The following is a 22,662-nucleotide window of genomic DNA, read 5'->3' on the forward strand; positions in this document are numbered from 1 at the left end:
AGTGTAGCATGCTTCTTCTTGTGGCAGTTGGTTGTAAGGTGGAGCTTCTGCAGCAAGCGACACCTGTTTGTGCTCCTCTTTTTCTGGTAGACCAAAGTTTTCACCTTCAGGCCAATTCATAATTACCTCCAAGATCCCAGAGCAATTTGGGTTTCCAGTACTGGCATGTTGTGTGTTGAGGGCAATCCATTTGCTCCATGTGGCATTGCTGGCATGGTGGGGAGAAGGAAACTTTCCTTTGAAAATCCACACCAGCACTGGCAGTCGGGGTGCCAGGAGGAGTTGTGCATCTGTGCCAGTCACCTCTGAGGTGTCTTGAACTCCTTCATAGGCTGCCAGGATCTCCTTCTGTGTGGGAGTGTAGTCGGCTTGAGACCCTCTGTAGGTTTGATTCCAGAATCCCAGTGGATGGCCTCGAGTCTCACCAGGCACTTTCTGCCAAAGGTTCCAGGACAGACCGTGGCTCCTGGCTGCAGAGTAAAGCACATTTCTCACCTCTGGTCCTGTCCTGACTGGACAAGGGCTACTGCATGAGCGATCTTCTGCTTGATCTGGGCAAAGGTGGACATCGTCCCTCTTGCGGGTTACCAGGTAGAGAGGGCTCACGATCTGTACTCAGGAATTTTTATGTGAAGTCATGGGTTGGAGACAGATTCATGACTCAAGTCCAATGATGATGTGACAAACAGCAAAGAGTTTATTATGGCAACTCTTTATATAGGGAGTTCAAAATTATCGGGCTTGGACTGTTGATTGGTTGAGATCTCTGCACCGCCCACATCTCTGGCCAGTGATATGTCTGCAATTAGGATAAAAAGGGATCAGCTGAAGGTCCCCTGTGTAGGTTTGCATCCAGCCTATCCTTACCATACCCAAGGACTTGTTTATCTTCTAGGCTGGTCAAGTTTGAGGGTCTGATACGGCCAAATTTTTCTGGCAGCTACAGCATTGTGACACAAGGAATGTGCATTCTCCAAAAACCTATGGCACCTAGGAAGGCTTACGTTTGCTTCTTGTTGGTCGGTGGAGACACTGTTTTGAGCTCGTTGATTGCCTCAGTGGTATCTGGCTTTATCTGTCTTGCCACTTTACTCCCAGGTGTGGTGGCCTACAGCTGGCCTGGAGGCCCTACAGTTATAAATAATCCCAACTCTATAGCTGACATGTGGTTCATTACTAACTCCCTTGCTTATAAAACTCAACCAGTAACGTCCGTTGGAGAGCAGGCCCAGGCCGTTGGGGATTCAGGCCGCTATTGGCTGGTTGTCCGGGTGGCAGCTGGCTCAACCAATGAGGATTGGCCATGCGTGCCTTCTGATCTATATAAGCTGAAGAGGTCTCAATAAAGTTGGCTGTTGTGCGTGAGCTTTGGTGCGTTTATTTCATGTCCTTGTCTCCAACATCAAAGTGGCACCCAGGAACTGGATCTCTCGGGCAGATCCCTTGACTTTGCTCTTCTTGATGGCAAAGTTTGCTTCCAGGAGAATCTGGATGATTTTTTCTCCTGTCTCCAATACTTGCATTGCTGTGTTCCCCCACACAATGATGTCATCGATGTACTGCCGATTCAGCCTTTTCCAGTGCAGCCTGGATCAGTCCATGGCAGATGGTGGGGCTGTGCTTCCACCCCTGGGGGCAGTCGGTTCCAGGTGTACTGCACTCCCCTCCAGGTGAAGGCAAACTGAGGCCTGCATTCTGCTGCCAGGGGAATGGAGAAAAATGCATTAGCAATGTCAATAGTGGCGTACCACTTCACTGCCTTGGACTCCAGCTCGTACTGGAGCTCCAGCATGTCCGGCACAGCAGCGCTCAGAGGTGGAGTCACTTCATTCAATGCACGATAGTCCACAGTCAATCTCCATTCTCTGTCAGACTTGCACATAGACCAGATAGGGCTGTTGAAGGGTGAGTGGGCCTTGCTGATCACCCCTTGACTTTTCAGCTCACAGATCATCTTTTCGATGGGGATCACGGAACCTCAATGTGTCTGATACTGCTGGCAATGCACCGTTGAGGTGGCAATTAGTACTAATTGTTCTTCAGCCTTCAAGAGTCTGACAGCAGAAGTATTTTCCGACAGCCCAGGCAAGGACTCTCAATTGCTTAATACCCTCTGCCTCCACAGCAGCGATTCCAAAAGCCCACCTGAATCCTTTTGTGTCTTTGAAATAACTACTTAAGAGGAAATCTATGCCCAGAATACTCGGGGCCTCTGGACCAGTCACAGGAGGGTGTTTCTTCCACTCTTTCCCAGTCAAATTCACCTCAGCTTCCAGCAGGATCAACTGCTGCGATCCCCCTGCCGCCCCAGCAATAGAAATGGGTTCTGCCCCCACAGGTCCCAATGGGATTAGAGTACACTGTTTCACCAGTGTTGACAAAAGCCTCATATTTCTATGGTTCTGATGTGCCAGGCCATGGGATCCACACAGCCCAAATGACACAATTTTCCCTGGCCTCCACCTGGCTAGAAGCAGGGCCTCTCTAGTCCTGGCTACTGTTCCCTCCCTGGATGTTTTATTCATCTATTCTGGATGTTCCTTTTAGGGGATCTAACATATCATCCTCCCTTTCTATTATACCTGGCAGCTTGGTCAGGGGAAGCTGGGGCTACATTCATTTTGGTGGAACTCCCTCTGTTAGTTTCCTCCCTTGGCTTGCATAGCCATGCTGCTAGGACAGAGGTGGGTTTTCCATTCCTCCTCCTCACGTCTTCCCCATGTTCACACAGGAAGAACCACAAGTCAGCTCGTGGGGTGTACTCCCTCTCCCTAGTTGGGGGATGTTGGGCTCTGATGTTGGGGCCTCTGGTTTGAACTGGTGCCACATGGGAACTGTTCTTCCTCATCTCCTTCCTCATCTTCTCTCGAAATTTTTCCTGGTCATCATTGAGACTCAAACACAGCAGAGACATGAATGTACATCAGGCCATGGACCATGGTCTCATAATTCCTAAATTTGCTTGGTACTGAGAAGAATGACAGATTGGTCTTTACAGACAAGCTGTGGGTCTGCTGGTAGATAAAACTAGCACTGAGAGATAAAAGAAGCAATGGGAAGGATTCCACCAATTGATGAATGGAAAAAAAGATATTTGCCTTTATGAACAAACTGTAGGTTTGCTGAGAAATGAAATTGGGTGTTGAAAGATGAGAGAAACAATGGGGGAAAAAACATAAATTCCATAAGAATTAAAAATTAAAAGAGATGTTTATATATTAGAGGGGAATCTTAGGTATCAGGTGTTCCAGGAAGTCTCTACCTCTCAAGTACCTTAGACAATGGGGAAAGAGAGAGGGAAATGTGGTCGGGAAATTAGGATAAAAAGGAGGCTGTGTCCTCCAAAAATTTGAGAGACCCCAGGAGTATGCCCCATGGCCTCTCCCTTTATTTGAAAAAGGTAAAAGGACTCCTCTGTCTCCTTTTTGGAAATAAACCTGGCATTTGTGGATTGATTTCCCTTACACACTGAAGCCTTAACATTCACTACAGAGGGGCTGGGCAGTGGCTGGAGCTGTGGGGATCGCTGTGATTGTGGTGCCTGGAGATGGGCATGAGGCTTCTCCCAGCCAGGAAGCACCGTCTGTGTCCTGCAGCCCGTGGGTTGCTGGCGGGATTGCTGAGGGCTCTGAGGCTCTCTCAATCCGGTTCCTCTGGAGCTCCATCGGGGCTGCGCCGCTGCCGGGCAGGTTGGCCGGGCTGGGGGAGAGCAGAGGGGCTGGGGTGGAGGGAGGCCTGGAAGGAATGCGGTGCTGCAGAGGCCTTGATGGGACAAGGCAGTGGGAAGGCACAAGGGGCAGGTGTGAGGGAGGAGGTGGCAGGAGGCTCCAAGGGCACAGGAGGCCCCTGAGGGGCCGGGGTGGTGGAAGCCCTGAGGAATTGGGTGTCAGAGGCCACGAGCAGCCCCCGGGCAGTCACCTTGTTCCTGTCACCCGCTGCTCTGGTGCTTCCCCTGAGAGACTGCCATGCCTGCAGCAGAAGCCCTCGAGGCTGGGCCTCAGCAGCCCCGAGGTGCCCAGGCTGGGCTGGCTGGCGACAAGGAGGGCAAGGAGGCCCTGGCAGGGCACAGCCACTGGGTGCTGCCAGGGCAGCGGGCAGAGGCAGGGCTGGCGGCCAGCCCGGGCCCCCGCGCCTGCCCAGGCCACGGTGCTGAGACCGAGGCTCCCCTGACACAGAGCTCTGTGTCTGCACAGCTTCTGCCTCCATGGGGAGGGTGGTGATGTCTCCTCGAGCAGCGCTGCTGAGTCGCTGCTGCTGAAGCGGCTCTGGACAGAGCAGAAACGGCACCAGAGCGTGCACAGGAACAGCATCACCCTGAATGTCAGCACCTGCTCAATGAGGTGTCTGCACCAGCCGTGATGCCAAAAGGAGAGACACTGTGGCACCATTGCACATGGTTTGGCAAAAGGCTTCAGCAGAATTGGCCACAATGGTTTCTCTTGACTTGCCAGCCTCACAGCAATGCTTGGCAGCTGCAGCTGCAGCCTGTGCCCCTGACTGGCTTCAATGGCAGGGCTTGAGGGCAGATTCGCCTCCCAAGGCAGCAGCATTGGTGCCATTGCTGCAGGTGCTGTCCCTCGCCTCCATGCAGGTACCTTAAAGACACGTGATTGGTCTTACAAACTAAATCCTGGACTGGCTTAGAACAAAGGAATAATCAGCAGGCGCTGCTGCTAGAAGATCCTGCTTTATTCTTGCTGGAGGCCATCCCCTACCAATGCATGGCCCTCCATTATTCCTGGATCAGGTCTGGTGGACCTTTGACAACAAGTCTGTCCCGTGTGCATGTGACAGCACAAAACGGCAGGACATGTCAGCTTCCAGCACTTGTCTTGGCTGGCAGCATCTTCAGAGAGAGACACAGAACAGCTTCTCCTCCCAGAGTTATCCCTGGCCTCTGCACTTCCCCAGGTGTCTGCCTCGATGTTCACTGGGGACCTCCCTGTTTGTGGCCGTCCATTGCCGTGCTCAGCAGGCCGCCAGCTGTGTTTGCACATGAGCTGCCACAGGCAGACACACAGCAACTGCAGCAGATGCTGGGCCAATTCTTTTTTTTTCCAGACTGGAAGCACCACCCCTGTCCTGCCCTGCACTTGCTTTGTCCCACGCAAGCCCCATCCCAGTGCCTGGCGCTCGGCTCCCAGCCCCAGCTGGGCTCAGTGCTGGTGGCAGAGTCCCACTGTGCCAGTGTGTGCCAGCCTGGGGGCACAGGGAACAGCCCTCAGGACCACACTGGAGTGACCCTGCTGCTTCCTTTTCTTCCAGTACTGACCAATATGATGGACACCTATAGGTGTTTTATCAATTGTTGTTGTTATAATTTTCTTTCAGTACATTTATTATGTTACTGTTTCTAGATAGGTCCTTCTACTATAAATATATTTCACAGATTGTTCTTCTTATAAGGATTCTCATAATGTTCGGGAGAGACATATATAGTATTTAGCTAAGAAACTTAATAATACTGAATTTTATAAGGAGTAGTATTGAAATTATTTAAGAAATATGTCTTTCTGTGATTTTGCTTTCTTCATTTTTTTTTTTAATCTTATTGCTTTAGCTTCTCTTAGTTCTAGTTAAGGATATCTTCTTTCTAATATAGTAAAATATTACGGTGAAGAACAGGGAGTAACTCAGGCTTAGACTTGGATGAATGTGTCACCGCTGTGGGAAGGAAAGCAGCTAAACCCGTGAAGTTTAAGTCAAAAGAGTATTGTTTTACCGAAAGGAGTCTTGGAAGTATTTTATAATGAGAGATATAAATCTAAATTTATAAATTAGATGTCTAAGAAAGAAATTAAAACAATCAAATAATAAATGGATTATCACAAGCAGAAAAAGCACATGTGGGAGGCTTGAAATGTCATCTGGAGGACAGCATGACAAAGATGATGATGATGATGATGATGACGACGATGATGATGATGACGATGACGATGAAGTAAGAGGGGATATCCCCCAATCTCTTCTCAAGATTACCATAAAAGAACATTGGATGACAATATTGCTTCACAGAAACGCTGCAAGAAGAAACATGATACACCTGTGTCTGGGGAAATCATAGGCTGATCTCAGCAAAAGGGGGATAAACGTTTACAGAAACTCCTGAAAGTCTTTGTTTTGCAGGCAAATAATGGTGAATAAATGACTGTTGGTCTCTGATACTGACCAGCATTGCAGTTAGGAATGTTACTTCAACAGCACCCAAGGTGTTGAAGTTTAAACTTTTGGGTCTCTCCTTTGATTCAGTTAATATGTTCTGTAGTTCATTGTTGTTGCTCTTCTAGAAATAAATTGCCCTTTTAAAAATAAAAATAAATTTAAAATAGAAATAAATTGCCTGGGGTTTACCACACCCCAGCTCTATTTGAAATTCTTTCAGACACAGGCAGCGTTTGCACAGTTTGCAGAGAGCCTGGGCCAGGGTTCCTTCCCCCTGTTCCAGACAAGGGTTGAGATCACTTAAAAAATCCCCTGGCAAGGGGATCAGTACAACCCAGAAGTGATATAAAGCACCAGCACAACAAAGTTCATTGGCAAGGTTCACTTTGCTGCTGATGAGATGGTTAAGACACACCTAGCACACCTAGGGATAAAAAGCAACAATAAACTAAACCCAGTCCATCCAAACAGAAATGAAGTGAGAACTTTCCGTGTGTGTTGAGTACATGTGTGTGTTCAAATGTGTGTGACAAAGGCAATACGGCCAAAAAAGCTTAATAGCACTGAAACTGAGCAGGCCTTAAACTTCACTTCTACCTTAAGATTTAAGCAAGGAACAACACTTAACAGCAGTTAGCTTATCATAGAACTGACTGAGATATCCAAGGTACTTAAACACCCAAGAGAACAGCATTTCTCCCCCCTTTGCCAGAGCACAGGTACACGTGTGTGTATGTTGGAACTCTGGACACAGAGAATTCCATGCTTTCTGTGCTGACAGGCACAGACTCACAAGAAAACACCGTGTTTGACCTGAGGCCATGGAAAAGGCTTCCAAAATTAATAGATAGAACTGAAACTGTAAATGTGTAGTTTAAGCAGAAGTGTGTTATATTCCTTATATAAGAAAATTTAGACTTTAAGGTTTTAGAATATAATAATATGTATGCAAAAGACAGAGGGTTTAGGGCCTTAACCTGCCCTGTTCATTCTTCCTTCTTTTTCATGGTTTTGGATGGTATTGGGTGACTGGGCAGTAAAGTATGCACTGCGGAACACAGGTGTTTGGTTATTGGGCTATAAGTGAAAATAAGTTACTTGGCATTTCATTTTTGAGCAAGCTGACACTTAAAACACCTTGAAGAGATACTTCACTCTCCATTTTGCAGCTTGTTAGCCTAGTGTACCTAGCTCCTCACTGTCTGTAAAGATGTAATACAGATAAGGAAGAAGAAACAACTGAGCTCAAACAAGAAAACAGTCTCTCTCTCATTCTCTCTCTCTCTCTCTCTCTCTCTCTTTCGTTATCTTGGTGCTGAGGAAAAGAGCTGAGCTATCAGTATCGCATCCCGACATGTGCACACAGCCAGAAAGAGTCAGAGCAGTGTCCCTGGGAGAAATTCCCCTCAGAGGCAATCAAATGCTTACTTTGGTTGATTTTGCATCTTCCCAAGGCTTGAGCCACGAGCAGTGTGGGGACCAGCCCCGGATCTGTCCTTGTTTGGGGCTCCTCCGAGTGCAGCAAGCAGGAGAGATCCTGGCTTGGAGAGGCCCTGAGGCTCCGAGGGAGCTCGCTGGGCACTGCTGGGGCCCAGGAGAACTGCAAGGGGCTTGTTTGGGACCGCTGCTTTTGAGTCACAAGAGGTGGGCTTTAGTCATACCAGTGTTTCATCCTGGCCATAGATTGGCTCAGCAACTTTCTCTGCAAGTGTGAGAGCAGGGATGTTGTGCCACTCAGGCAAGAGAAATAGTTCCCAAGACTGTTCTTAAGGTAGCCAAGAGCTCATCAGACATCAGCAGTTCCTGGAAGCAGACAGTGTTTCTGATAAAGCCCAGCAGAGCTGAGCCAGGGGCTGTTCATCAAGGCCCAGGCCTAAGGACCATTTCTCAGATCTCAGAGTGGCCTGGAAACAGGCTGGAGGCGATGGTGGTAGTGCAGCAGTGCCCGGCTGCTGGCATTTCCAGCCAGGAGCTGCTGAGAGGCTTTGGGAGGGCAGGGAGCAGCCCAGGGTGAGTGCTGAGGACAGGCAGGAGGCCACCAAAGGGACACCGGAGCAAGCTGTGTGACAGAGCCCAGAGACAAGTCCCAGAGAAAGGCTGCCCTGTTCCACACCAAGACAGGGCCTCTCACAGCCCCAGAAAACATAAAGTCTTTTGGCTTTTCCCTTGAGTGGGAGATGAAGTCAAAAGCCAAGGGATTCTGCTCACTTCCGTCTTTGCCTGGCCTGCTCCTGTGCTCCCAGCACCACATCTGGCCTGCTGCAGAGCCTGTACTCTCCCCACATAGAGGAGCCTGGCCTCCACCAGTAGCACAGCCCTGGAAAATAGGAAATCTCTGCTTTGGTCCTGGGAATGGGACCTACTGCATAAGAGGAGACTGTGCCTAGAAATGGCTGCCTGAAGGATGGTGTGGTTCCTGTTTCCAAGCAATCTTAATGCCTCCCCTCAGGGTCCTAGGACTACAAGCGCAAGGAGGAGTTAGGGCCAAGGGAACATTTGCCATCTGGGCAGTGCAGAAGGATCTGCAATACAAGTCCTTGGATTTAGGAAAGCAGAAGTTTGTGAGTAACCCGATGCACTGCCTTGCACTATGGAGTTTATATTAACAAGATAAATGGATTCATGAAGTGTTAAAAATGAAGTTAGCATTTTGACAACTAGGTCCCTTGAGTTAATAACAGTTTAATTAAAAATGAGTACAATTTAGTAAATTGAATAGTAATCTGGTATAAAAGAATACAGTTTAGTAAAAGAATACAATTTAGTAAAAAATTATGATTTATATATATAATTTGCCAGTAATGAAGTATGATAAAAGCATAAGCAAAACCGACTGGGGTACAGGGAGGGCTTGTTACCCCGACCTCACGTATATGGATGCTAAATCTAAACCACAGTGCCTGTACAAATTACAGGCCGCCTGGCTCCTCGGGCTGCCTGAGAAAATAGCCTGGGAAAAATATGAGAAGGAATTAAAACAATTCTCAGAGATACTAAACAGCCTTGCAGGTGTTGTTTTGCAGTCTTGTTTTCTCTTGCGGGAGAAGGCCAGGGGGGTGATGGGCCACCCTGACCAATGATGGTGATGTAGCACTTTGTTAACCAATAGGAGTTTCTTTTCTGTATCTTTCACGTACCAGTCTATAAAACAGGCCTGAAGTAATAAACCAGAGAATTCTCGTGTTGTAACTCCCTTGAGAGTCCACTGTCGTTCTTTATCGCCGTTCCCAATCGGAGCGACACACGTACAAAACCAATGGGGGTACAGAGGCTTCAGAGTGCAGGGAGAGGCGTCGCTTGGCACTCAGAGGCCTTGTGGCGCTCGGCAAGAATTCCTCCATGGTGAGAAGGGGGCAGCGGCTGCCGGCATGGGGCTGGGGAAGGCAGTGGCTTGCGCTTGGCTGGCCTTTGGGCACTGAGGCAGCTGCTGCCAGCTCTCCTGCCTCCTGCCTCTTGCCTCCTGCCCCAGGCCTTTGGCACAGGCCTTTGGCCTCTGGGCCCTGTGGCAGCAGGGTGGCATTTCACACACTTGTGTTCCACACAGGCCAAAAGAATGTGGGGCCTGCATGAAAGGCTCGTGGAGCTCCTGGGGGAAAATGACAGCCATGTGCTTGGGATGAGCATCGCTCTCCTCAGCCGTTTGTTCCTGTACAATGGTGGCCCGATAACCATCCCCCTCGGCCTGCAGCTGGCTGAGGCGCTCCTGCCGCTCTTTGACAATGTAAGGCTCTGTGTCTCCAGCCATGGCTGCTGCCTGGGCACTGTGCCCTGGGCATTTGCAGGCCTGTGCCCAGGTGGGCCTGAAGCAGCTGATGCTGAGGTCTTTATTTCTTCCTTTCGTACAGGACGATAGCCAGGTGCAGCTGTGCTCCATGTTCATCTTTCGAGAGATGATGGATTTTCTACCAAAGGAGGGAAAAAAGGCCTTGAAGTCCCACGTGCAGCAGAGCCTGCTCCCACTCTCCTTGCACTGCCATGACGAGAACCAGCGCGTGGTTGATGTGAGGACTCGGCAGCTGCCGTGGCTCCCTGGCAGGGCGCTCGGCTGCCTCCTGCTCTGCTGCCTCGCAGGCTGCAGCTCCCTCCTGGTCTTGGCCCAGGGACGTGGGTCCTGTGCCCTGGGCTGTGGTGCCATCTCTGGGTCTCTGCTGCTCTCCAGGCCTCCCGGGAAACGCTGCTCTGTTCCGCCCGATTCCTGAAGAGGAAGGATCTCCAGCAGATGCTGCGGGTGGATCAGACCTGGAGGTTCGGCGAGGGCCTGGTAAGGGCGGGCTGGAAGCCCCAGCCCCAGGCTGGAGAAGCTCAGTGTGTGCGGCTGGCAGCTGTGCCCTGCCCAGTGCCGCACCCAGGGCCGCCAGCCTGTGCCCCACACGCTGCTCCCTTCCCTGGGCCCCGCGGGCTCTACTCCAGCCCCCTGTGGCCCCGAGCCGTGTGCCCATGGAGCCCCGGCACCGCTGGTCTGTCGGGCAGGGCAGCAGCGCGGCTCCCCGGGCAGCAGCCGGCCCTCTGCCCCCTCCAGAGCCCGGCGCCAGCGGCTGCTGCCCGGTGCCTCAGGGCTGGGCGGGCACGGGAGGCCGGGGCTGGCCGCAGGCAGCAGTGCCCGGCCGAGGGGCAGAGCCCGCACCAACCCTTCCCTCCCGCCGCTCTCTGCAGCTGGCACAGGACAGGAGCCGAGCGGCTGAGCACCTGCACCGGGCCCTGCTGTACCTGGACAGCCCGCAGGAGTCCCTGCGAGCGGCGGCCATCAGGTTCATTGGTGAGCCACGAACCGGGCTGGGCTCCCTCCCTGCCCCGCCGCAGCTCGGCCCCAGCCCCGGCTGCTGCCCCGGCCCTGGAGCCCCGGCTGCCCTCGGGGCTGCTGCTGCCGGCCTCTGGCAGCCGGGCCCTTGGGCTGAGTCAGGATGCGGCAAGGGCCGGGGCTGAGCCCTGCCGGGGCAGGAGGCCGTGTGGCCCCAGGGCTGGCAGCGCCGCTGGCAGGGAGCTGTGCTGCTGGGACCCTGACAGGCTCTGTGTTCCCAGGGATGGCCGGGCAGCACCTCCGGGGGAACAAACGAGAGCTCCAGAGCATCTGTCAGAGTGAGTGAGGGCAGCGGGCTGCCAGCCCCGGCTGCCAAGGAGAGCTGCAATCCCTGCCCCGGCTGCCCAGGGCTCTGCTCCCTGTGCGGACCAGGCCTGGTGTGGCCAGGGCACACACAGAGATTTCAGGGGCACGAGTGCCAATAGTGTCCAGTGGCTTTGGGCTGATCCCTTTGGTCCCTGCTCCCTCCTGGCCATGGCCAGAGCCACCTGGGTTGGCCCTTGCACGGGGCTCTCCTCGGGTCCCTGCAGATGCAGATCTGACCATGGCTCTGTTCCTCTCTCTTGCAGCCCTTGATGACAAGGCACAGGACATCAGCCCTGCCATCAGAATGCTGGCTCTGGAAACAGCCTTTGTCCTCCGGGCAGCTCAAGGCTCCATCTTGCAGAAGTGGCAAGATGGATTCCGCAGGGCACGCAAGAACCGCCCTTGTCTGTGGGCCCGTGGCTGGCTTTGCTGCTGGAGCTCTGAGGAGAGCTGAATTGAGTGGCTCTCTGTCTGCCGGGGCCATCTGAGCCGGGCAGGATTTTTCTTTAGGATTTTTTTTTATTCCTTCTTCGTTGTTCTTTATAGTATAGAAATATAGAATTAGAAATATATAGAATATAGATACAGAATTATATATAGAAATATAGAATGTGTTCTCATACCCAGTGTCTCAGGTGCTTTCTCTGGTGCCCAGTGCGCAGGGCATAGGGGGAGAGGGGAAAAGGGTGCTTGTGCTCAGCAAGCTGCCCAGGCGTGCAGTGGGGAAGGGAAAATGGCCAGAAGGCCCTCGGCCTTGGGTGGTTCTGCTGAAGCCTTAACGCTGCCCACAGAGGAGCTGGGCAGGGGCTGGAGCTGTGGGGATCGCTGTGATTGTGGTGCCTGGAGATGGGCATGAGGCTTCTCCCAGCCAGGAAGCACCGTCTGTGTCCTGCAGCCCGTGGGTTGCTGGCGGGATTGCTGAGGGCTCTGAGGCTCTCTCAATCCGGCTCCTCTGGAGCTCCATCGGGGCTGCGCCGCTGCCGGGCAGGTTGGCCGGGCTGGGGGAGACCAGAGGGGCTGGGGTGGAGGGAGGCCTGGAAGGAATGCGGTGCTGCAGAGGCCTTGATGGGACAAGGCAGTGGGAAGGCACAAGGGGCAGGTGTGAGGGAGGAGGTGGCAGGAGGCTCCAAGGGCACAGGAGGCCCCTGTGGGGCCGGGGTGGTGGAAGCCCTGAGGAATTGGGTGTCAGAGGCCACGAGCAGCCCCCGGGCAGTCACCTTGTTCCTGTCACCCGCTGCTCTGGTGCTTCCCCTGAGAGACTGCCATGCCTGCAGCAGAAGCCCTCGAGGCTGGGCCTCAGCAGCCCCGAGGTGCCCAGGCTGGGCTGGCTGGCGACAAGGAGGGCAAGGAGGCCCTGGCAGGGCACAGCCACTGGGTGCTGCCAGGGCAACGGGCAGAGGCAGGGCTGGCGGCCAGCCCGGGCCCCCGCGCCTGCCCAGGCCACGGTGCTGAGACCGAGGCTCCCCTGACACAGAGCTCTGTGTCTGCACAGCTTCTGCCTCCATGGGGAGGGTGGTGATGTCTCCTCGAGCAGCGCTGCTGAGTCGCTGCTGCTGAAGCGGCTCTGGACAGAGCAGAAACGGCACCAGAGCGTGCACAGGAACAGCCCTCAGGGCTGGGCTGGAGTGGCCAAGATGCCTCCTTCTCTTGCAGGAATAACAGAGATGGTGGACACAGTCCCTTCAGTATATATGTTCTATAGGCTGTAGTTAGGTTCTTTATTGCAATTGCTATAGAGGTCCTTTCATTGTAAATACATTTTATAGATTGTTGCTATGAAGATTCTTATAACATAAATACATTCTGTAGTTCATTGGTGGTGGTGGTGCTGTTGTGTAAATAAATTGTCCTTGTTTGTCACAGGCTGTCTGTCTTTGCATTTGCTTTGGGCACAGGCAGCATTTGCACAGCTGTGGTTTCCCCTTGCCCTGGGTTCCTGAGGCTGGAGGTCCCTGGGGGTGCTGGCACAGCCACCCTGGGGCTGGGGTCCCCGTGCACAGGGGGGAACCACTGGTGGCGCTCCCGGCACTGGGCACCGCTCGTGTTCCTGGGCTGCTGCAGAGCGGTGTCCCCAAGAGCAAAGCTGTCACCAGCAGAGAGGGGGCTCTGACAGGAGCAGCCCCTGCAGCAATGCAAAGCAGGCAGGAAACCTCCTGCCACCCTTCCTGCTGCAGCCACAGGTTTGAGCTGTTCCTAAAGATCCTGTTGGGCTGTCTGAGACACTTGGGCCAAGGCATTGCTTCCAAGCTGGGCCACTTTGGCCGGGCTGGGTGGAGCCCCAGGGCAGGGGGCAGCGTGTGCAACGGCCCTTGGTGACACGGTGCAGCATGGTAACCGTGGAATGGAACGGGACAGGGTGTCCAAGGGCCCTTTGTGACATGGGGTGACATTAGTGTTGGTGGTGACACAGCCACACCACAGTGCCTGGTGCACGTGACAGGGCAGGACGGGACAGAGTGGTGCTGTGAGGAGCCCCCGCACGGCGCACTCACTCCTTGCTGACCCAGAGCCTTTCTGAGGCGTTACTCCTGCAGGTCACCTCGAGGCCAGACCACAGCACTCGGTGACCTGCAGCCTTCCCGAGGCTTCACTTCTGGTGAGGTGAAGCACCACACTTCTCAGGTGTGCTCGAGCCCAGACCGTGGCATTTCCTCACCGCGGTCCTTGACGACGAGTCTCCTGTCCTTGTGGCACGAGCCCCTGAGACCCAAGTGCAGGACTGGCTGTCCTGCAGCCTTGCCAAGACTTCACTCCTGCAGGTGCCTTCCAGGCACAGCTGCAGGACTTGCCAACTCAGACCTTTTCCGAGCCACCTCTGCTGCAAGTAGCCATGAATCCAGGCAGTGATGTTGAGCAGAGACCTCCGAGTGTCCCCAAGATGACCTGGGTGAAGGAGGAGAAAGAAGGCCCTGGGACTGCCCCAGCACAGCAGCCTGGAGAGCTGGAGCAATTCCAGCCACCGCAGCAGGGTGAGCGGCAGACCTGGGCCTGCAGCCAACTTGGCCTCGCCCCATCCCATCCCATCCCATCCCATCCCATCCCATCCCATCCCATCTCCCAGGGACACGTCCATGGACAGGACAGAAGTGGGGCTGGGTCAGACGCCCGGAGCTGTACTCTGTGCCCTGGGGCCTCCTGGGGCTGTCCCTGCCTGGGGAGTGCAGGGCTGGGCTGTGTTCTCCAGCCTCTCCCGCAGCCCCTCAGCTCAAGCTGCGCTCGCTCTTTGCCAGGAGCAGCCATGGAGCGCACTCGAGAGCAGGAACGCAGCCGTGGCCTCTTCCGCACAACAGCGCAGGTACCTGCAGCCATCCCCTCTCCTGCTCAGCCCAGCACCACGCTTGGAGCACTCCATGCAATGTCCCTCATTTCTTGCCCTTCTGCTGCAGATGATTTGCAAATTCATGAAGAGAATTCGGGAGGAAGAGACCAGTGCCATGGGCACTGTGGTCAGAGCATACTCTCCCATCTTCAAAACCAAGGCCAGTGCTGCCCTGCTGGACATGCTTGTGGAGGAGGGTCCTTCCAGTCCAAAGCAAGTAAGCAGCCTGTGGCCTGGCTTCGATCCTCCCAGGAATTGCTTGGCCACGCCAGCTGCTCACTGCAAGCCTTTGAGGCCGTGGCAGTGCGGTGGGAAGGGAAGCACTTCTCTGGGAAGCTGGGCACATTACTCCTGCTGGCAGCTTTCCAAGTTTCCCTGTGCCTTCTCCAGGTGCTCCCCATGGTGAGGTTCATCTACCAGTGGCTCAAGGCTAATGAGTTTCCTGAGTACAATCTGTACAGGCCCCTTCTGGATATGACAGAGGCACAGCCTGCTGACGTGGTGATGGCTCTCCTGCGTGTGGCCCCATGGTGTGACAGGTACAGGGCCCACGTGCCCAGAGGGCTCAGGGCATCCCCCTGCACACCTGGCCCAGGTGTCTGACAAACAGAGGATTCCGGGGCCCTGTGGCTCCTCCCTTTGTCAGCCCTGGCACAGCAGCCCCCGAGCCTGCTGCCCTCAGGGGCCAGTCCCCACAGGGCTGGGCTGCCACAGAGGGGCAGTGGGCAGAGGCAGGGCTGGCAGCCAGCTCAGCTCCCTGCTGCTGCCCAGGCCATGGTGATGTGTCCCAGACCCCCCTGACACAGAACTCTGTCCCCACAGAGCTGCTACCACCATGTGGAAGAGCATCATGTGCTCGTGCAGGGCTGCAGAGCCGGCCATGCTGATACTTCTGGATGTGCTGGGCACCTGGCCAGAGCTCAGCATGTGCACCTCCGACGGGGACCACACGGCTGTCCTTGCCCTGGCTGTGAGTTTCTGCAGCTGACCTTTGCTCACCCCAAGGTCACCTCTCCCTCAGGTCTCCATCCTCCCTCCTCCCATGGCATCTCCCTGCCTCAGGCACTGGGCTCCAACCTGGCCTAGGAGCAGCTCCAGGACCACCAGGCCGGCTGCTGTCCCTACATCTCCACTGGCCTCTCCCTGCCATGCTCGGGCCCTGCCACATGGACACCTGGGCACTGAGCGCTGACTCGGGCTGCTCTGTCCTTCACAGGCAACTGTGGTGATATGGAAGATGCTCCAGCTGCCCTGTGTCCCACATGCAGTGACAGTGTATTTCCCCCGTCTCTTGGTGCATCTGCTCTTGCAAGTGCTGTTCAGCACATTGGATATGCCAGAGAAGGTCGATACTTTCTGGAAGAGATGCCAGCAGCAACACGGCCTTGCCATCAGCCCCAACAGGTGCTCCATGCCAGTCCTCCTGTCCCTGCCATGTCCCCAGGGCAGCAGCCCGTGCTCCCAGCATCACCTGGGCTTTGCTGTGCACACAGGTTTGCAGTGCAGACCCTGAAGGCCCTGCTCTGCCGACTGCACTATGAGGATGTGGTGGCAGCAGTGGAAGACGAGTGTGGCTGGGACACGCTGCTGTGTGCTGGCACGCACCACTGTGCTGTGGGTGTGCTGGCCAGGTGAGCTGCCCCCAAACAGCGTTTGTGCCCCGTGCCTGGGGTGCCCCACACAGTCCCCGTGGTCAGGGGCCAGAGGGCCTTGTCACCAAGGGATGGCCAAGGACACTGCACAAGCCTGGGAGAGGAGGGTGCCCAAGGGCAGCTTGGCCCCCAAAGGACCCCAGGTCCCCTTGCAGGGTGGTGGAGAAGGGCCAAGCTCCTCCTGGGAGTCAGTCCATGGAGAGGTTTGTCCCGCTGGCTCAGGGTCTTGGTTCCTTTTTCCTCCCGTCAGAGCAATGCGTCACGTGTCCCTACCCTTGTGTTCTGCGATTGCATTCTACCTGCTCGGGCTGCTCAGCAAAGACACGGCACACGGGGATTTGGCCGCCATGGCGTTCCTTGTGGAGGTGAGCCTGAAGGGCAGCGCTGTCTCGCTGAGCTGTCTCCCAGCTCTCTGCCCTCTCGGTGCCGCAGCCGCCCGGGACGGTGCCCACGCCCTGTGCTGCTGCCTGGGCCCAGCCCTGTGCGCTGCTGCCCCATCACCGGCCTGTGCCCTTCAGATGTTGGAGTGCCTGGACTCGAGTGAATACCGTGACAGCGTCCTGGAGATCGCATCAAACAAACTGCAGAGCGAGTGCAGGGAGAGGCGTCGCTTGGCACTCAGAGGCCTTGTGGCGCTCGGCAAGAATTCCTCCATGGTGAGAAGGGGGCAGCGGCTGCCGGCATGGGGCTGGGGAAGGCAGTGGCTTGCGCTTGGCTGGCCTTTGGCCACTGAGGCAGCTGCTGCCAGCTCTCCTGCCTCCTGCCTCTTGCCTCCTGCCCCAGGCCTTTGGCACAGGCCTTTGGCCTCTGGGCCCTGTGGCAGCAGGGTGGCATTTCACACACTTGTGTTCCACACAGGCCAAAAGAATGTGGGGCCTGCATGAAAGGCTCGTGGAGCTCCTGGGGGAAAATGACAGCCATGTGCTTGGGATGAGCATCGCTCTCCTCAGCCGTTTGTTCCTGTACAATGGTGGCCCGATAACCATCCCCCTCGGCCTGCAGCTGGCTGAGGCGCTCCTGCCGCTCTTTGACAATGTAAGGCTCTGTGTCTCCAGCCATGGCTGCTGCCTGGGCACTGTGCCCTGGGCATTTGCAGGCCTGTGCCCAGGTGGGCCTGAAGCAGCTGATGCTGAGGTCTTTATTTCTTCCTTTCGTACAGGACGATAGCCAGGTGCAGCTGTGCTCCATGTTCATCTTTCGAGAGATGATGGATTTTCTACCAAAGGAGGGAAAAAAGGCCTTGAAGTCCCACGTGCAGCAGAGCCTGCTCCCACTCTCCTTGCACTGCCATGACGAGAACCAGCGCGTGGTTGATGTGAGGACTCGGCAGCTGCCGTGGCTCCCTGGCAGGGCGCTCGGCTGCCTCCTGCTCTGCTGCCTCGCAGGCTGCAGCTCCCTCCTGGTCTTGGCCCAGGGACGTGGGTCCTGTGCCCTGGGCTGTGGTGCCATCTCTGGGTCTCTGCTGCTCTCCAGGCCTCCCGGGAAACGCTGCTCTGTTCCGCCCGATTCCTGAAGAGGAAGGATCTCCAGCAGATGCTGCGGGTGGATCAGACCTGGAGGTTCGGCGAGGGCCTGGTAAGGGCGGGCTGGAAGCCCCAGCCCCAGGCTGGAGAAGCTCAGTGTGTGCGGCTGGCAGCTGTGCCCTGCCCAGTGCCGCACCCAGGGCCGCCAGCCTGTGCCCCACACGCTGCTCCCTTCCCTGGGCCCCGCGGGCTCTACTCCAGCCCCCTGTGGCCCCGAGCCGTGTGCCCATGGAGCTCCGGCACCGCTGGTCTGTCGGGCAAAGCAGCAGCGCGGCTCCCCGGGCAGCAGCCGGCCCTCTGCCCCCTCCAGAGCCCGGCGCCAGCGGCTGCTGCCCGGTGCCTCAGGGCTGGGCGGGCACGGGAGGCCGGGGCTGGCCGCAGGCAGCAGTGCCCGGCCGAGGGGCAGAGCCCGCACCAACCCTTCCCTCCCGCCGCTCTCTGCAGCTGGCACAGGACAGGAGCCGAGCGGCTGAGCACCTGCACCGGGTCCTGCTGTACCTGGACAGCCCGCAGGAGTCCCTGCGAGCGGCGGCCATCAGGTTCATTGGTGAGCCACGAACCGGGCTGGGCTCCCTCCCTGCCCCGCCGCAGCTCGGCCCCAGCCCCGGCTGCTGCCCCGGCCCTGGAGCCCCGGCTGCCCTCGGGGCTGCTGCTGCTGGCCTCTGGCAGCCGGGCCCTTGGGCTGAGTCAGGATGCGGCAAGGGCCGGGGCTGAGCCCTGCCGGGGCAGGAGGCCGTGTGGCCCCAGGGCTGGCAGCGCCGCTGGCAGGGAGCTGTGCTGCTGGGACCCTGACAGGCTCTGTGTTCCCAGGGATGGCCGGGCAGCACCTCCGGGGGAACAAACGAGAGCTCCAGAGCATCTGTCAGGGTGAGTGAGGGCAGCGGGCTGCCAGCCCCGGCTGCCAAGGGGAGCTGCAATCCCTGCCCCGGCTGCCGAGGGCTCTGCTCCCTGTGCGGACCAGGCCTGGTGTGGCCAGGGCACACACAGAGATTTCAGGGGCACGAGTGCCAATAGTGTCCAGTGGCTTTGGGCTGATCCCTTTGGTCCCTGCTCCCTCCTGGCCATGGCCAGAGCCACCTGGGTTGGCCCTTGCACGGGGCTCTCCTCGGGTCCCTGCAGATCCAGATCTGACCATGGAGATCTGTTCCTCTCTCTTGCAGCCCTTGATGACAAGGCACAGGACATCAGCCCTGCCATCAGAAGGCTGGCTCTGGAAACAGCCTTTGTCCTCCGGGCAGCTCCAGGCTCCATCTTGCAGAGGTGGCAAGATGGATTCCGCAGGGCACGCAAGAACCGCCCTTGTCTGTGGGCCCGTGGCTGGCTGTGCTGCTGGAGCTCTGAGGAGAGCTGAATTGAGAGGCTCTCTGTCTGCCGGGGCCATCTGAGCCGGGCAGGATTTTTCTTTAAGATGTTTTTTTTTTTCCTTCTTCTTTTTTGTTCTTTAATATAGAAATATAGAAATAGAAATATATAGAATAGATACAGAATTATATATAGAAATATAGAATGTGTTCTCATACCCAGTGTCTCAGGTGCTTTCTCTGGTGCCCAGTGTGCGCAGGGCATAGGGGGAGAGGGGAAAAGGGTGCTTGTGCTCAGCAAGCCGCCCAGGCGTGCAGTGGGGAAGGGAAAATGGCCAGAAGGCCCTCGGCCTTTGGTGCTCCTGCTGAAGCCTTAACGCTGCCCACAGAGGAGCTGGGCAGGGGCTGGAGCTGTGGGGATCGCTGTGATTGTGGTGCCTGGAGATGGGCACGAGGCTTCTCCCAGCCAGGAAGCGCCGTCTGTGTCCTCCAGCCTGTGGGTTGCTGGCGGGATTGCTGAGGGCTCCGAGGCTCTCTCTATTCGGTTCCTCTGGAGCTCCCCAGAAGGGAGCCCTGGGGCCTCTGAGCCTGGGCTCAGGCTCCAGGAAGCCTTGGGGACAGTCTGGGCTGTGTCGGTACTCCAAGGTGCTGCAGGCTCGGCCTCAGCTGCAGGGTGCCAGTGTTGCACGGCTGCTGTGTCCCCATGGGCAGGGTTTGCTTTGGAGCCTGTGCTTGTGGTGGCACAGGGAGCTCCGGACTGAGCTGGGCACGGACCCGCAGCCCAGCCCTGCCATCCTTGCAGCTGCTTTGGGCTGGGGGCCGGAGCAAGGGGAGCCCTGGGATCTGCCCCTGACAGATCCCTTCAGACTGCACAAGGAAATGCTGGTGCTGGTGGCAACCCTGCCCAGGGCAGGCTTGATTCCTTTCATTTTATCCCTCAACACCAGAGTGCATTTAGTTCCTCTGCAGGGATAACACAAAATTCCCTGCTGGTGCCCATGAAGCTGCAGCCCCTCCTGGGCTCACCCCTGCCCCAGCTCTGGGGTCCTGAGCACAGAAGGAGCTGGAGCTGTTGGAGGCAAGGCAGTGGAGGCCCCAGAGATGCCGCAGGCTGGAGCCCCTCTGCTCTGAGGAAAGGCTGAGAGAGCTGGGGCTGCTCAGCCAGGAGGAGAGAAGACCTTGAGGAGGCTTCACTGCGGCCTCCCTGGCTGGGGGCTGGACATGGGGGTGTTCCTGAACACTCATGAATCTCAGCCCAGCCCTCTCCTCAAGCAGAAAATAGAAAGAAAAAAATATTAAATGGACAAAGAAAAGGGGGAAGTGTGTTTATTTGTGTATCAAGAACTTGGGGTGAAAAAATTAGCCAGGTGTCCTCAGATCCTTTGTGTGATGCAATGGATAGGTACAATAAATCCAGTGGAATCCCAGTGTTTCCTTGGCTGAGGACAGCCAGCTGCCCCTGTTGGGGACACCAGCCCAGGAGGCTCCAGGGCTTTCTGGGATTTGGGAGCATTTTTCCTCCAGCTTGTTTTCCTGCTGACAGGTGCACAGCTTCCAGGCCACTTCCACTCTCCCAGGCAAGGCATCAGAGGGGTTTAATGCAAGCTGTGATAAAATGTCTCTGTCTTTACTCACAGCTATAAACTAACCAAGGAAAGCCGTACTCCTGGTAAAAATCACTGGATCACTTTGGACTTCAGGCTTTAATTTTTACCAAGCTTTGATTTTCATCAGGATTTAATTTTACTCAGATCATCTGACTTTCAGGACATACATTAATCTTTCATTTTCATCAGTGAAAAGCTGTCTGATTGGTAAAAACCCATTGGTGAAAGCTCAATGGGTTCTGGTTAGGGTGGTGGGCCTGAGCTTTGTGGGTGTCTCACTGCATTCCCTGGCTTGGACAAGCTGCTCTTGGTCCAAGTGTCCCGAGCCAGAAGCCTGATGAGGAGAAAGGCATATGGGAAAACAAGTTTCAATAAAACCTTTGAGCTCTTGTTATAAATGTTGGGAAGAGATGCTGACTATTCCTTGCTCACCAGGTAAAGCTAAGGAGTTTTTAAGCATGGAGCTGAGAATAGCAGATTGGCTGGAGAAGAGGGTGATGCCCAGACGTGCACACTGCCCACCAAGGCAGGAGAGGACTGTGCCCTCACACCCCATGAGACAGCCCTGGTGGTTGTGCTGACCCTGTGCCAGGATTCCCTGGGGCTGCTCTGCCTGAGCCCCCCTCAGCTGGCTGTGCTTGTCCTGCCTCCCTCCTCCTGTGGTTGTGCTCCCAGAGGGGTGTTTGTGAGGGGCTGTTGGAAAAGCAGATTAATGAGCGAGACATTGAGAAGTAAACCAATCCAAATCCACACAGTAAATAGGGCTGCTGTCAAGTGCTGTTCCCGAGGGAGATAATATCCCTTCCCCCTTAATTTCTTAGTAAATCCATTATGATTAATGCTAGTACAGTGGGAACACTATTATTATAAATACATGGGTGATGGCAGAGCTGCAGCATTAATAACACTGGGTATTACTTAAGTAATTAGCTGCTGTTTTTGGTAGGACTCTTACCCTGCTGCATTAAGCTGAGCCTTGCATTGCAGCCTTCTCTGGGCTGTCTCTGCTGCAAGGACACAAAGTGAGAAGCATCTCCTTCCTTCTGGCCAAAAGCCACCCCCCCCCACCCCCCGCCCCCCCGTGGCACTGGCACTCAGCTGAGCTCCCAGTGGGTTGGTGGCACCTGTGGAAAGCCTGGGACACTACTGATGGAGTCTTGTGGTGTTGGAGACTAGCAACAAGTGAAGGAGGGAATGGAAGCAGGACCTGGCACCTCCAGGTGAACCTCAGCCCTTGGGGACCAGGGGACATGAGAGGACACTGCAGCCCATGGGGACCTGTCGCCCTGAAAACTCAGCTTCTGAGCTTGCTAACATAGTTTTCTAAGGACTTTCCCAGGACAGTAACTGTAAACATAGATATGTGTACATTCTTTCTGTTACACGTCTTCTGCTGGGCATTTCTCATGGCCAGTGCAGTGAGAAAGTGTTATCCTGAGCATCCAATGCCTGGCCATGGTAAGAAGCCTATAAATCCTGGGAGGAAAAATAAACTCTGCTCTTTCTTCACCACACCTCAACCTGTGTCCACGTGATCTATTGATCTTCAGCGGTAACAGGGACCAGGGCCAGCTTGGCAATATTCTTGTCCCTCCTTGTGGCCTCACGGCTTCAGAGCTTCTCTGAAGGATTTTCCAACACCTTTTTTGCTGTATTTCATAGATCTGTGGAATCATTAAGGTTGGAAAAGTGCTCTATGATCATTGACTGCCAGCTGTTCTCCCAGCACTGCTAAACTAAACCATGTTCCCAAGTGCCACATCAACAGGGGTTTGAAATTCCTCCAGGGATGGAGGATCCACCACTGCCCTGGGCAGCTGTTCCAGTGTTTGACAGCCCTTTCCATGAAGAAATTTTCCCTAACATCCAACCTAAACTTCCCCTGGTGTAACTGGAGGCCCTACTCCTTTTGTCACTTGTTGGGAGAAAAGCCTGACTCCCACCTGGCTCCACTCTCCTGCAGGAATGGAATCAGCAGGAGCCCTCCTTAGCTG

General features: G+C 55.4%; 2 protein-coding genes and 1 long non-coding RNA gene across 3 annotated transcripts; 2 read left to right on the forward strand and 1 right to left on the reverse strand.

The window, feature by feature from the left end:
• Window positions 1-674: 674 nt before the first annotated feature.
• On the reverse strand, window positions 675-1,204 carry LOC147650248 (uncharacterized). Its single transcript, XR_015277140.1, has 2 exons — window positions 1,005-1,204; window positions 675-799 (listed from the first exon to the last, which is right to left on the reverse strand). It is a non-coding gene; the product is annotated as an uncharacterized LOC147650248 (long non-coding RNA).
• A 9,118-nt stretch (window positions 1,205-10,322) lies between these two features.
• Window positions 10,323-11,888, forward strand: LOC147650249 (uncharacterized). Its single transcript, XM_086853486.1, has 4 exons — window positions 10,323-10,423; window positions 10,816-10,918; window positions 11,182-11,238; window positions 11,530-11,888. Exons 1-4 carry the CDS (start codon window positions 10,382-10,384, stop codon window positions 11,718-11,720), a joined length of 393 nt encoding a protein of 130 aa, XP_086709612.1. The 5' UTR covers window positions 10,323-10,381; the 3' UTR covers window positions 11,721-11,888.
• A 1,751-nt stretch (window positions 11,889-13,639) lies between these two features.
• LOC147650250 (maestro heat-like repeat-containing protein family member 7) lies at window positions 13,640-19,279 on the forward strand. The gene is made up of 15 exons (XM_086853473.1): window positions 13,640-14,235; window positions 14,497-14,561; window positions 14,653-14,802; window positions 14,976-15,124; window positions 15,408-15,555; window positions 15,802-15,989; window positions 16,079-16,216; window positions 16,488-16,602; window positions 16,756-16,893; window positions 17,096-17,272; window positions 17,397-17,552; window positions 17,711-17,812; window positions 18,205-18,307; window positions 18,571-18,627; window positions 18,921-19,279. Exons 1-15 carry the CDS (start codon window positions 14,097-14,099, stop codon window positions 19,109-19,111), a joined length of 2,016 nt encoding a protein of 671 aa, XP_086709599.1. The 5' UTR covers window positions 13,640-14,096; the 3' UTR covers window positions 19,112-19,279.
• Window positions 19,280-22,662: the final 3,383 nt, after the last annotated feature.

The sequence above is a fragment of the Cyanistes caeruleus genome, chromosome 16 (genome assembly GCF_971803275.1).
Source record: "Cyanistes caeruleus chromosome 16, bCyaCae1.hap1.1, whole genome shotgun sequence".
NCBI classification, from domain to species: Eukaryota; Metazoa; Chordata; class Aves; order Passeriformes; family Paridae; genus Cyanistes; species Cyanistes caeruleus.

Excerpts from the sequence above, each read along its gene's own strand:
- LOC147650249 (XM_086853486.1), top strand. The coding sequence starts at position 10,382 with ATGCTGCGGGTGGATCAGACCTGGAGGTTCGGCGAGGGCCTG. Across the intron at positions 10,919-11,181 it reads GGCGGCCATCAGGTTCATTG|GGATGGCCGGGCAGCACCTC; the intron begins GTGAGCCACGAA and ends CTGTGTTCCCAG. Across the intron at positions 11,239-11,529 it reads GCTCCAGAGCATCTGTCAGA|CCCTTGATGACAAGGCACAG; the intron begins GTGAGTGAGGGC and ends TCTCTCTTGCAG.
- LOC147650250 (XM_086853473.1), top strand. The coding sequence starts at position 14,097 with ATGAATCCAGGCAGTGATGTTGAGCAGAGACCTCCGAGTGTCCCCAAG. Across the intron at positions 16,603-16,755 it reads CCATGGCGTTCCTTGTGGAG|ATGTTGGAGTGCCTGGACTC; the intron begins GTGAGCCTGAAG and ends TGTGCCCTTCAG. Across the intron at positions 16,894-17,095 it reads TCGGCAAGAATTCCTCCATG|GCCAAAAGAATGTGGGGCCT; the intron begins GTGAGAAGGGGG and ends TGTTCCACACAG.